We start from the raw sequence: 14,175 nt of genomic DNA, 5'->3' as shown, positions 1-14,175 counted from the left end.
CAGCAAAGAGAGGCGTCTCATTATTTTTAAAGGATCCTAATTGTAGAGTCTGTCTGTTATACATAGAGTCTAAGTTGCTTTTTGGCCACCGAAAGCAGAAAAACCTATCCCCTGAGATGGGAACCTGTTGTCTGTGATCACTTTAGAAGTGATGCACTGCTGTTTATTCTGTCTCCCAAGTTCTGGCACCTGAGGACATCTTCAAAACTGGCAAATAAGATAATAGTTACAGAAATTTTAGTGTGTTTATTTCTAGTCTCCTTTCAGATTATTTTAACCATGAAAAGGCCTTAGATTCTTTGGTCTTCCTGTCTTGATTTTTATTTTGAAGTATTTAGTGTTTGTATTCCTCTGCAGGCGTAAAAATAGTGTTTTAACTTCAGTTCAGTAGAGCTTAGGAGTTAGAGAGAATAAAGCCCTTGCTCCTTGTGTGGTGTCACAAGCCCTCACCTGCCTGGAATGTTCAGCACCCAGTGTGGCTCGGGGCTCCAGAGTCTTTGCTCGCTGCTGAGCCAGTGAGTCACGCTAGTGGTTGATGCCACTGTGGTGTGATTGAAGGCGGAATGGATGCTGTGGTTTAGTAAAAAAAAGGAAAGGGCGAGGAGGCTCGAGAGTTACAGCAAAAATGGTGCTGTCTGTATTTTGTTGGTTAACCTGCTGTTTTCCCTCCCTGTAGAAAGATGAGAACGTATAACCATGATGTTTCAGCTTCCTGGTAAGATTCCTGGAAAGAGCTGGTTCTCGTTTCTCTGCCAGTTGAGACCGAAGGTCGCTGAGGTTTCTCAGCTCTTTGCCTCTGAAGCACGGAGCTGCGAGCCAGGTTCTTGAAGAGGGAGGGAGGGTTTTGGGGGGGTTAGTCACACGAGAAGTGCAGGGGCTGTGGTCAGAGATGCCAACTACTTGCTCTGCTTCGTGGGCCCAGGCCTCAGTTCCGCCTCTAGCCAGTGAACGGGCTGGTTCCAGAGCTGCTGGCTTCACAAGTGTGTCTCAGTGGTGGTTCACTGTCCCCAGAGCGGTGGCTGCTGCGGGCTGGCCAGCACCAGCGTCTGTGGCAGGCCGGGGGAAGGTCAAGGAGACCACCGAGGGTGTGCATGAGGTTGTGGATGGGACTTAACCCCATCACGTTCCACCCCGTGGGTCCTCTAGTGAGATGTCCCTGGGGCTAGGGTCCCCTCTGACGTGCTCTCTGCAATGTTTGTTCAGAAAATGCCCCTTCTTACACCTGTGTTTCCCAGTCCAGACCCCCTCCCACCAGCAGTTCAGGCCTATTTGTCCCAGGGCCTTACCACGGTCACTAGTTTGCTACAGATCAAGGCAGCCTTTCAGGAAGCCGGGTGGTGTCTAGTGGAGGCTGACCTAACCAAGAGTGCCCACTTCAGCAGCCTTGCAGTTCTCATATACATGCAGAGCCCGGAAAATTACTTATGTGCTCAGTCGTGTCCAACTCTTTGTGACCCCATAGACTATAACCCACCAGGCTCCTCTGTCCATGGGGATTGTTGAGACAAAAATGCTGAAGGTAGGTTGTCAGGCCCTCCTCTAGGGGATCTTCCCAACCCAGGGATTGAACCCAGGTCTCATTGTGGGAGGATTCTTTACCATCTGGGCCACCAGAGAAGCCAAGAATACTGGAGTGGGTAGCCTATTCCTTCTCCAGGGGAGCTTCCCGACCCAGGAATTGAACCGGGGTCTCTTGCACTGCAGACAGATTCTTTACCAGCTGAGCTACCCAGGAAGCTGTAAGAGCCTTACATTTTAAAGATGTATTTCCCGAGGTTATGGGCCTCAGCCTCTCACTGTCGAGCCCACGCTCTAGCACTCAGATGGTGCGGCCTCTGACACATGTTCTGGATGCCAGGCCCTTTCTTGGGAGCTGGGGAGCGAGGATGGGCGGTTGGGGCTGTCCCTGGCCAGCAGCTCAGGGTGTTCCTCCCCTATGAGGGTGGCAGGGCTACAAACTTCTCTCTATTCATTTTAGTCTTGACACAGTGTGGGATTTTAGATACATTTTTGCTGCTTGATGATAATGGCAGATACCTCATTCCTCTCTTCCATTCTCCGTCTTGGGAGAGGTAGCAGCTACCCAGGACAGCTTGTGGAGCCCACCGCCGGATGGGACCTCTCCTCCCCTGGCATCTCCAGTCTGATCCCGTGAGTGCTTCCACTCAGTTCAGCCACTGTCTTCTCCCACTCCACCCCTGCGGCAGCCTCTTTCCTGCTTCCTCTCCCTGCCTTTCTCCTTTCTGAACACTGCAGCTGGGATCTAATTTGCATCACCTTTGTGATAGTTGTTTAGTCACTAAGTTGTGTCCAACTCTGTCGGACTTTGCTTCTCCTCTCCCTCATCCTCAAGGACGTAGAGACTTCTCTGGGAAGCTACCTGTAACTTCCAGAACTGGGTTACGTGTCCCATGACATTGCCACGAAGGAGTCTCGTTAAGTTCCAGAGTCAGGGTATAAAGTCACGCCTGGGATAAAAACGGAGCGTGATAAAAATTCCTCTCCAAAACCCTGTGGAAGGTACCTTGCTGAAGACCCTTATCGCGAGGCCCAGTGCCGCTGCTGCCTGCCCATGTGGGAGCAGGTCACAGATTTCTTTGGGTGAGCCCCAGGAGAAGTGATGGACCTGCAATTCGGGCTGTGTTGTGCAAACAGCAGGTGTTAGACTCACACTCAGGCGAGCCGCTCACTCTTGAAGAGGCCCCGGGGACCCAAGACAGACCACAGGAGTAACAGGGGCTTAAGCTCGCCTCAGGGCCTCCTGCCTGGCTGCTCGGGATGGAGGGACAGGTGGTGTGCAGTCGCCAAGTCGTGTCTGACTCTGAGACCCCATGGACTGCAGCACACTAGGTCTCCTTGTCCCTCACCGTCTCCTGGAGTTTGCCCAAGTTCATGTCCGTTGAATTGGTGATGCTATCCAACCATCTCATCCTCTGTGACCCAAATAACTTAAAATTGCTTTCCCTATCTTTTTTTTTTCCTCCCTAACTTTTTCAGACAAATACCATTGTGTTTGCTTAAGTGAAATATGTAATGGAATGTACCAGATTTCCGTACCCCCAGCCCCAGCACACCCGTACACTGCTTCACAGTTTCCTCTTCCTGTTTGTCTGTTTGCTAGACTGTGAGCTCCGTGAGAGCAGGGCCGCATCCAGCTTGTTCATGGGGGTCCCCCATCCGGGTACCATGCCTGGCACCTGGCAGGTCCCCCCTACACAAGGCCGACTGTGTAAATCGCCAGCGTTACAAGGGACAGCTCCGTTCTCTGAAGGCCGGGCACTGTCTTACAGGCCAGGCCTCGTGGTTCTGCCTTGCACATGTAACACGTGATGTTTTGTCCCCTGCTAGCAGCCTCTGATGAGGAGGCGTCTTCGTGTTCTAATCTCTGTTCCTCCTACCAGGTCATTCCAGAGTGATGCCTAAAGAATGTTTGGGAAAATGAATAAATTGTGGAAACCCAACCAAGCTCTGGCGTTTTTGTCTGCAGGCTGGTCTGCTTCTAGCCAAGACTTGTTTCTCAATCGCCCAGTCGTGTCCGACTCTGTGAGTCCATGAGCTGCAGCATGACAGGCCTCCTTGTCCCTCACCATCTCCTGGAGCTCGCCCAAGTCCAGACTACTGGATTCAAAAAAGAGGGAGGTTATCCACAAGTGCATAAACTGCGCTCTTGTAAGAATCTCATTAAGGAGGTTTCCCTGAAATTCAAGTCTTAATGATCTGGCTATCTGTGAGCTGAAGCTTCCCTGGCTTTATAAAGAATTTGCTGAAGAGTCAGGTAGCTAGTCTAGAATATTTTTTAGAAAGCATTCATCTGTACCAAGGACAGCAGGAAGGGAAGTGGGCAGGTGGAAGAGAGGCCTCAAAGAGACAGGCCACTTCTTAGCATCCGATCCAAGGGGTAAGGAAGTGATAGCAGCCCAAACAGGACACAGAGAAACAGAACTCATCTCTGTCTACGGCCCTTTAGCCTAGAGTAGCCTTCCTGCTGTCAGGCTGGGCGGTTTGGAGAGTTACAGTGCAATGCTAACACACAGTTTAGATGAAGGTTAACAGAAAATGACAGCTTCACAGATTAATTAATTGCTGCCCAAATTAGTTGATGTACAAGCCTTTGCTTTAAATCTAACGTAACAAGAAGTAAATTAGAAGTCAACCCATTTCTTTTCTTTTCAAGAACTAAAAGGACAGAGTGTCTGATCTTGAGAACAGCATACTGGCTTCAGAGCAAACTATTGTGTAATCTGACAAGCAGTAATGTAGAACTTTTCTTACACGTTTATAAAATAAATCTTAACTACTGTAGCTTTTTTAAAAAAATGAAATTCTTTGAATGTTTCACAGAGCTTTGATGTTCTTGGGAGCAGTTAGGGAAATGCTCACTCAAAACCTTGTTTCAGATAGTTGTGAGGCATTGCAGTGGGCTTTTTTGCTCTGCTACAGACACAACTAGGGTGTGGGTGGTCTTCAACACCCCACGGTAAGCACTCAGCCCCGGGGTTCTTAGCTGGTTTTGTTAGAGCAATTCTAGAGGCCCTTCCTGGAGGACAGAGTCTTCAGCAGTTGACGTTCTGTGTTACCTCAGATTGTCTGTCACCTCCGCCCCCAACCAGTGTTGGTTAGTCAGAGCAAGAGAGCACACACCACTGATGGGGGAGCTGACACAGCCTTCCCGTCCCTTCCTGGGGCTCTCGTGCTTAACACGTCCCCTCTCGTTATTGACGAGGGCTCCTCAGAGGACCCGTGTGCTCCAGGAGGCAGCCAGCCCTTTTTGCTCAGGTGGAATGTCTTCTGAGGACGGTCAAATAGGGTGGCAGCTGGGGCCGGGCCTGGGGCCCTGGGAGCTCATTCTGTCTCATCTAGAAACTGGAAAAGACCAAGCAAGTCCCTTTACTTCTCAGGACCTCTGTGTCCTGTCTGTCGGATGACAGGCTTGACGGAGATGTCTCCAGGTTTCCTTCTAGTGCTAATGCGAGTTCTAGGGTCTTTGCTGAGCTTTCCCAAGGAGCATCTGGAGTGGAAGTTGGACAGGAAGGAGTTGGAGACAAGCAGCAGACGTTACTTGGCGGACAAAGTTCCGTCTAGTCAAAGCTATAGTTTTTTCCAGTAGTCATGTATGGATGTGAGAGTTGGACCATAAAGAAAGCTGAGTACCAAAGCACTGATACTTTTGAACTGTGATGTTGAAGAATCACTCAGACTGCAAGGAGATCAAAACAGTCAATCCTAAAGGAAAGCGGTCCTGAATATTGGAAGGACTAATGCTGAAGCTGAAGCTAGAATACTTTGGCCATCTGATGTGAAGAACCGCCTAACTGGAAAAGACCCTGATGCTGGGAAGATTGAAGGCAGAAGGAGAAGGGGCTGACAGAGGATGAGATGTTTGGATGTCATCACCGACTCAACGGACATGAGTTTGAGCAAGCTCCGGGAGATGGTGAAGGACAGGGAAGACCTCATGCTGCAGTCCATGAGGTCACAAAAAGTCAGACACAACTGAGCGACTGAGCAATAAGATGCCTAAGTCCTTGGATCCTTGGTTCCATGACCCAGTGTAACAGCACCACCCAGCCCTCGCCCCCGCCTGCCCAGCCCCAGTTATGGAAGGACACGGAGATCCTCACCCTTGTTCCCTTCCCACTCAGCTCTCTTTCTCCAGCAGACACGCACACATGGATGTTTTCTCATGGGAGAATTTTTAGGAGGTAGCCCATGTCTTAGCTCAGGCTGCTGCAACAAAATACCATGGACTGGGTGGCTTAAATAAAAAATATATTTTCTCAGATTTTGGAAGTAGAAGTCCTGAGATCAGGGTGCCAGCAGTTGGGTTCTCACGAAGCCTCTCTTCCTGGCTGGCAGACAGCATCTCTCTGTGGGCTCACGTGGCCTTTCCTTGGCGCATGAACTTGGAGAGAGAGACATCTCTTCCTCTTCTAAGACCTCCAAGACTATTGGATTAGGGCCCTACTAAAGGCTCTGTCTCTAAATGCAGTGACCTTGTTGTGGCTTCAACATACAAATGTGGGAGGGGTGACCCAGTTCTGTCCGTGGCATCCAGGATTGCAAGGATCCCAGTGTCTGTGTGGAATGAAGTCCCTGCTTTTTAAAGGCTCATGGACTGGGAGGAGTTTAGACCCATGGGTCTGGAGGCAGTAGGGTTTGCAGTCGTTCAGAGTCCTGGATCTGGAGGAAAACAGTTTTGATTGAATCCCATCTTGGCCACTTATTAGCATGTGAGAGAGAGAGTGTGTGTGTGTGTGCAGTCACTCAGTTTTGTGCGACTCCTTGTGACACCATGGACTGTAGCCCCTCAGGCTCCTCTGTCCATGGGATCTCCCAGCCAAGAATACTGGAGGAGGTTGCCATTTCCTATTGCAGGGGATCTTCCCAACCGAGGGATCAAACCTGCATCTCTTGCCCCTCCTGCGTTGGCAGGTGGATTCTTTACCACTAGCACCACATATGATCTGGGACAAATTACTTAACCTATCACTGAGCCAGCATCCTGATCTGTGCAATCAGGGTAACCGAGCAGGGTGGCTGTGAGGGTCAGCAGGGGCTTGTGTGGAGGCCCCTGGCACCGAGTCTGTGCCCACTCTGGACGCTCAGTCAGCAGACGTGACTACGGCTGCTTGTCAGTCTTCCCGCTGCCCCTTTGCCAACTCTGTCCTTTGCTGGTCTCAGTAACATCCTCACCCTTCCAGATGCCCTCTTCCTAGCATCCTAGGACTCAGAGGCAAGTGATTAGAAACACTTGCTGCATCTGGGGGCGGTGGGAGAGGACTGTGGGAACAGCGCCCCCCGCCCCGCCCCCGTGAGTGTGGACGGCCACGCTTTTCACTCACTTGCAGACAGAGCATCAGGCCTACCCCATGCTAAACACGTGTCCTCTGTGCTCTAACTCTTTAAACTTCTTACTGTGATATAATTTAACAATCACAGAATAGTTTTGAGGGTAGAACAAAGCTCTCTTCTTCCTCGCCTCTTTTTCCCCCTTAACCCTTATCCCCCCAACCGTGAACTATTTGAGAGTTACTTGCATACATATGTAACTTCACCCTCTGAATATTTTAGTGTACATTTTCTAAGAACAAGGACTTTCCTTCATATGACCACAGTAGTGTTATCAGATTCAGAAATTGTTTAATTTTATTGCCTGGTGGCTCAGACACAGTAAAGAATCTGCTTGCAATGCCAGAGACCCAGGTTCAATCCCTGGGCCAGGAAGATCCCCTGGAGAAGGGAATGGCAACCCACTCTGGTATTCTTGCCTGGAGAATCTCATGGACAGAGGAGCCTGGTAGGCTACAGTCCACGGGGTCACAAAGAGCTGGACACGACTGAGTGACTAACACACACACATCTAACAAGACAATAATATTTAACCTGTGATTCATGTTTCAGTTTTGTCAACTGTCCCAATAATGTTTTTTTAAAGCAATTTTCTTCTGATCCTGGGAGTCGATCCAGGATCACACACTGCACTTGATACCCTCTCTTTAGGCTCCTGTAGCCTGGAACAATTCCTTGTCTTTCTTTGCCTTTTATGATATGGTTGTTTTTGAACAGTTCAGTCCAGTTATGTTATATAATGTCCCTCAAGTTGGTCCCTTAACATTTGTTTAAAGTAAAATGTACTTCAGAAGCTATTTTCACATTCCTTTAAGATACATAGGTAGTTCCTGAATGCCTTGCACTAGGTTCTGTGAGTTGGGAGCATGATATAGCCTGGCTCTGCCTTGGGACCTGAAGTCTGGGTTTGTGGGCAGTTACTGTCAGAAGGACTGGAAGGGCCTCTCCATGCTCATGACCAGTGGTCTGCTGTGCAGACACCCACAGCTTGGAAAACGCATTTCAGAAGGATGCAGGCCAAGTTAGCAGTCTGGAAGTCTCCAAAGATGCAGAAATTGGCTCCACACCTGTTTCAGTATCCTCTCATCAACTTTGCCCAGCCTCCCGAGACGTCCCAAAGTTCACACTCCCAACCAAAGGCCTGCTTTTCTTGGAAGCCTCCAGTGGGCACAGTCCTGGGTTCCAGCCTGTCCCTAATTCTGCTCTGCTCTGTGGCCTGGGGCTGCTCTCTCCCTTTCTGGGCCAGCAAGCCCCTCCTTGCTCTGCCAGGCACCCCGGGAGCTGGGGACAGGGAGGGAGAGAGGCGCTGAGCTCTGAGTGTGGGAAGACAGCCAGGACCCCAGCCCACGACAGGGTTAAGCCACCTTGGGACGATCTTCTTTGTGACCTGGCGGATGACTCATCAGACCTGGAGCTTTGCTTTCTCAGCTGTTTAACCTCTCCGTTGGGTGGTATATAGTGTGGAAAATGATGAATCGTAATCTCAACAACCATGTAACATCCGGGAACTGTCCTGCTAGGTGGAGGCATTTTGTCAGACCAAAGCAAGCAATGTAAGACTGTTGTGTGACCTCAGTCATTACAGAACTTTAGCCAAGCAGGCTTTCATCATGAGAAACAAGATAAAATTGATTTTCATCTAGTCATCGAGTCAACACCGTCCTCTGCTGTGGGTTTTTTTTTTTTAATTTCCTTGTTTAATATGTATGAATTTATTTGACTGTGCCAAGTCTTAGTTGCAGCATGCAGGATCTTCGCTGTGGCATATGAAATCTAGTTTCCTGACCAGGGATCGAACCCAAGCCCCCTGCATTGAGAGCATGGAGTCTTAGCCATTGGACCCCCAGGGCATCCCATCTGCTGTGTTTTAACCCTTATATTAACACTGTGAAGTGGTCTCCCTGGAGATGCACGCATCCAGGTGAGAGAGACATTTTGATTGTAAACAAAATCAAATAAAATGGAAAATTCAGTTCCTCAGTGACGGGACATTTAAAGGACACAGTAACCACAGTTGGACCGTGTAAGTCTAGACACTGATTGCTGGGCTCCGTGGAACAGTGCTGCTCTGCACGGCCAACTGTCTGGGAAGCAAAGGTGCGGGAGAGACTTCTGCGACAGACGTGGGCACACATGGAAAATCTGACAGAGCGTGAAGTTGGCATTTACATGCGACTGCGGGCTGTCGGCAGTGCAGTTCTCTGGGCTTCTGGGCTGAGTCAGAGATGTGCTAACAGATGCATGGAATTTCACTTCTGTCCTGGTAGCCCAGATCTCTGTTAGGTTCTACACCATGGCACTGTAGTCAGGATAGGAAGAGGATGCAGCTGTGAATTGGAGAAGGCAATGGCACCCCACTTCAGCACTCTTGCCTGGAAAATCCCATGGACAGAGGAGCCTGGTGGGCTACAGTCCATGGCGTCGCTAAGAGTCGGACACGACTGAGTAACTTCACTTTCACCTTTCACTTTCATGCACTGGAGAAGGAAATGGCAACCCACTCCAGTGTTCTTGCCTGGAGAATCCCAGGGACGGGGGAGCCTGGTGGGCTGCCGTCTATGGGGTCGCACAGAGTCGGACACGACTGAAGCGATTTAGCAGCAGCAGCAGCAGCAGCAGCTGTGGATTAAGAATTCCCCTGCCAATGCAGGGGGCATGGGTTCAGTCCCTGGTCCAGGAAGATCCCACAGTGCCACAGGGCAACGAAAGCCACGCACCACAGCTGCTGAGCCTGCGCTCTGGAGCTGGAGAGCTGCTAACACTGAGCCCATGTACCACAGCTACTGAAGCTGGCATGCCCTGGAGCCCGTGTTCCGGCGATGAGAACTCCGTGCGCTGAGACTAGAGAGTAGCCCCCGCTCGCTGCAACCAGAGAAGACCTAGCACAGAAATAAATAAAACTATTTTTAAAATTCAAAACAAAAATGAAGAGAATGCGGCCAAAGCTGAACTGAGGCAGTGATTCCGTCAGTGCCAGGGTCTTTCCCTCCACCTGGCCCTCCGCAGTCTCAGGGCCTTGAGTGTGGAGGCGGGTTTCGGGCTGTGGAGGGTGCTTCCTGTGGGAGGGACCCTGGGCCAGGCTCGGGGCAGAGGTGGCTGGTGGGTGATGGAGCAGGGCAAGGGGGCTGGGACTCTTCCACTAGGATGATAAACAACACACGGCTGGATTCATACTGCTCCTGTACCTCACATACCCGCTCCGGACGTCATCCGGGCCTGTTCCCAGGCCAGACCTCAGCTCCCAGTCCCACAAGAGTGGCAGAGATGGAGCAGGGCTGCCAGTGGTTCTGGGCTCCTGGGACCCAGCCCTCCTCTACTGAGGAAGCCGCGCAGCCGTCTGTCTGTGGTCCTGGCCTGTGGGTGCGCCTCTGTCCCCGCCTCCTGCTCAGCCCAGGAGCCGGGAGGGAAGCTGAGCCCTGAGGCCTCGGCGCTGCCTGCGCTCCCGCCAGGATGTGGCTCTTTCACTCTCTGCTCTGCGTGACCAGTAAGTCGGCCTCAGCCTTGCCCCTCAGGGGGCTGCTGTGCCCTTAGCTCGGCCTGTCTGTCTGTGCGTCTGGTGGGGCTCAGGGCCCAAGGTTAGAGAAGAGGTGGGGCCTCCCCCCAGAGGGAGGCTCTTGCTCAGTGGGTCAGACACCCCCTGGGGCTGGGAAGGACCCCTGAGGCTCCCTCTGACTTTGGACTCCTTTGGACCCCGGGGCTCTGCCTCCTGTTCCTCCTGCCACCTCCCCTCCCCATGCGTCCCCTTTTCCCCAACCAGGCGTCCATGTCAGGCAGCCCCTCAGGTCTATGCCGCGCTTCTCCTCAGAGTGTGCAAGCCCACCTGCCCAGCAGAGCCCCCTTCTCTTACACAGGAAGGGTTTAGCTGAGGAGGGGGTAAGGACCCTGTGAGCAGGTGACCGCTGATGAGAGATGGTGGGCTGTGTGGTGGGGGACGAATGCAAGGGGGGCCAGCTTCCTGTTCCTGACGTTAAGGCCCTAGGAGAACCTGTGTGGGGGAGGGGGCGCTTCCTCTCCGCACTGCCTAGGGGGTCCCTTTCTGGCCTTTAAAACACCCATGGAAGCCCCTGGGGGCAAGCCAAGCCAGGAGCCTGCACCACCCACCAGGAACCAGGGAGGAGAAAAAGCGTGGTCAGTGAGCCCTGCTGCAGGGCGGGGCTGCTCAGATCAAGCCTGAGGCCAGGTGGTCCTGCTTAGCAATCTGACAGGACTCCTGGCGGCCTCCTGTGCTGGTCAGAAGCTTCTGGTGGAAGAATAAGTCCGGGCATCAGGCAGATGTAGTTTCAAAACTCCTAGGAGCCTCAGTTTCCCCTAAGGATTGATGCAGGCTGCTGAGTGAGGCCGGACCGTGGCTGAGCTGAGGCCAGCCTGGGGGGTGCTCAGAATTACTAGTAGCACCCACCACAGGGCAGGGCCACCCAAGAGGCTGGCCAAATTTTAATATTTGATTATTAAAAAAAATAGTTATCATGGAAAGATCAAAACTTTGTTGACCTTCCTCTTCCTTATTTTACAGCTTAGACTTCCCTTTACTTTCAGTTACGTGTGGCGTGTGGAGAAGGTCTCATGCTTCTTTGATCTTGCGTCACCAAGCGTGTCCATAGACGATGTTTAGACGAGACCCTGGTCCACTCCTTCCCAGCATGGAAGAGGTGACTGAGGCCCAGATAGGGGTAGTGACTGGCCTTAGTTACAAGCAAGTGCTGGTGGACACGAGGCTTAAGCCCAGGCCTCTGCCTGCCTCCCTGCTCTAGAAGCTCCAGAATACCCCACGGCCTGGTCCACTAACCCTGGTGTCACTCTGGGCTCCTGCTCGTCTCTTTCTCCTGTGGCCTCTGGAAGGATCAGTTATCGCCCCAGCACCTTTTTCGGCAATGTCAAGTCACATGAGCTTTACAAAACCCCTTCTGAGGCTAAGGCACGCCCCAGGTGGATGGATAGCAGAGAGCAAGATGGAGCAGAGTTGCAATGAGATCCATGAGCCTGCAGCTTGGCTATGCTGTGGGCCAGGGACAAGAGCAGGGCCTGAGCAGCACCAGTGGGATTGGGAGAAATGGAGCTGTGACAGTTGCTCTAAGAGTGAGGTCCTGAGACTTAGGGGTGGACTAATCATAAAGAGCTTCCTGGAGGAGGTGAGAGTCTGAGAAAGTGACAAGGGGAGGCCAAGGGAGGGCATAGGATCTCCTCAGACTGTGAGCCCAGGCCCTGCATCCTGGCTGTACCTCGCTAGGCTAGAGAGAATCCAGACTGTTCCTGGTCTGACCTTCTACCCTTCCCACTGTGGTGAAGCCCTGTAGCTGTTCCTTGCAGCCTGCTACTCCCGGGTCAGTCTTCACCCTGACTTATTCAGTGACCGCAGCCATTCACTTCTCCTCCCAGGCTCTTAGAGACTGCATCTACATAGCTCGGGTGAAGAAGGGAACTATGCTATGGGTCTATAAAACCTTTCAGTGGTACAAGAACCAGAAGTCCAGGGTTGGCTTAGCTCTTGTATTAACTTCAGGCTGGAGCCTGGGGACCCCTCTGAGTCCTGCTGGGGGAATTGGGCAGGTGCCAGACCAGGATCTGCCCAGGGCACAACCTAGATGGAAGGGCAAGTCTGTGATGGAAAACCTCAGCCACTGAGGGTGGAGGACTGTAGTGTCCGAGGTGGCCCGTAGGATGGGGGAGTCCTTAGCAAGTGCAGACAGGTGGTAGGGGTGGGAGGGAGCTTCTGTGCAGGAGAAGCAGTATGGACAGAGACCCTGGTGTAAAGATCATGTTTAAGGAGACACAGGGTGAGATCTGAGTGGGGATCAGAGGGCTGTCTGCTCTGATGTCGTCTGGCCCCCACAGCCAGGACACCCTGGGCCCCAGGGGGAAGCAGGCCACATGCACACCAGGACCCTCTGTCCCCAGCTGGAGGGCCCGCTAAGGACACCTTCAGGCAGCACATGGGGATGGGGAAAGTGTCCCCCAGGCAGAGAGGTAAGACAAATGCAGAGTGCATGGGCAGGCCAGGTGTGGAGGGCAGGCCACTCGGGAGCCAGACACCTCTGACCTCCTCCAGGAGGCTGGCTTTTGGGGAGTGTAGACAGGGGCCACGCGGGTGGTCAGGGAGGTGGTGGGAGTGTGGGGGATCCAGAATGCTAGGCTAAGGGAGCTCCGGCTGCACCCTGAGGGCAGGGGGATACCCAGTAGGCCCCGAGCCCAAAGGTGACCATGAGACCTGTCTGTTGTGTAGAAGGCAGTGTCCTGGAGGAAAGGGAGGCAGAGGCTCATGAAGAGGCAGTTGCTGAGACTTGGGGCAGGAGGACGTGGGGAGGAGGAGACACGGGGAAGATGTAGGAGGAAGCCGCAAGCACTTTGTATGGAACCTAGCCTAGCCTCCCCCAGACCTGCTGGCCGTGGCCATCGGGTAGCCTGTGAGGGAGTCGGAGGGCAGGCATGAGGCCTGGGGCTGAGATGATGAGGCTCAGCTTTAACGGCCCAGGTGGGTGAGCGCAGGGTGAGCCGCCGCATGGGACAGGCAGCCTGCAGACCTTTCTGGGTGCTCTCGGCCGGGCGTCAGGACGGCTGCTATGGCCGGGCTTCTTGCTTAATCTTGGGAAACCATATCCCCCAGGTTCAGTTTGCTAAGCTGGGGACAGTGCTGTAAGAATGTGTATCTAAATGGCCCAGTGTGATGGGGGAGAGAGGGGGCTGGAGGGGGGCCGTGGGGCTGACAGGATGGAGTGGGGTCTGACTCAGCAGGCCCCTGTGGCTGAGGCAGCTTGGGGAGGCAGCCCTGTGGGTGGTGTGGTGACAGACTCTGGTTCAGCCGGCTCTCATCTCTGACAGCGCTCGAAGGGGGCTTCACCCGGAGAGCAAGACGTCAGAGGACGTGGCGGGCCCCCTGTGGTTACAGCACTGACGTTAGCACCCACCTATGGAGCCTTCGGTATGTCGGGCCCTGCACACGGCGTCGCCCCGCTGAGAAGACGGCAGTGAGGTGACCGCAGGTCCTGCAGGGACTCCGTGGAAAGCGGGCACTGTCTCCCTCCGGGGCTCATGCTCGTTTCTCTGAGTCTAGGGAGGAAGTGGGAAGGGTGGGGGAGTCCCTGATGGATGCACAGTCTGGGTAAAGGGACTGTGGCCGCAGTTGGGCGTAGAGTCTGCTCCAGCAAGGCAGCTCACGTCTGGGGGACCCCAGGCACCGGCTGGCCTTTTGAGAGAGCTCAACGGACCCATTGTCACACCTACACACACACACACACACACGTGCGTGTGTTCTCAGCTCAGCGGACCCTGTGACACCCTAGCACACACACACACACGTGCCTGTTTTCTCAGCTCAGCAGACCCATTGAC

At 53.0% G+C, this 14,175-nt stretch overlaps 1 protein-coding gene across 1 annotated transcript in view; it reads left to right on the top strand.

The window, feature by feature from the left end:
• The window catches only part of ITGAE (integrin subunit alpha E), a 60,457-nt gene continuing 56,499 nt past the window's right edge, over positions 10,218 to 14,175 (top strand). The window contains exon 1 of the mRNA XM_013972207.2: positions 10,218 to 10,333. Within this exon, the coding sequence (XP_013827661.2) occupies positions 10,300 to 10,333 (34 nt within the window). The 5' untranslated portion in view covers positions 10,218 to 10,299. The remainder of the gene's footprint in view (positions 10,334 to 14,175) is intronic.

The sequence above is a fragment of the Capra hircus genome, chromosome 19, assembly GCF_001704415.2.
Source record: "Capra hircus breed San Clemente chromosome 19, ASM170441v1, whole genome shotgun sequence".
Lineage (NCBI taxonomy): Eukaryota > Metazoa > Chordata > Mammalia > Artiodactyla > Bovidae > Capra > Capra hircus.
Note: the sequence above shows the minus strand (reverse complement) of the source record. Positions and strands in the feature narration are given on the sequence as shown.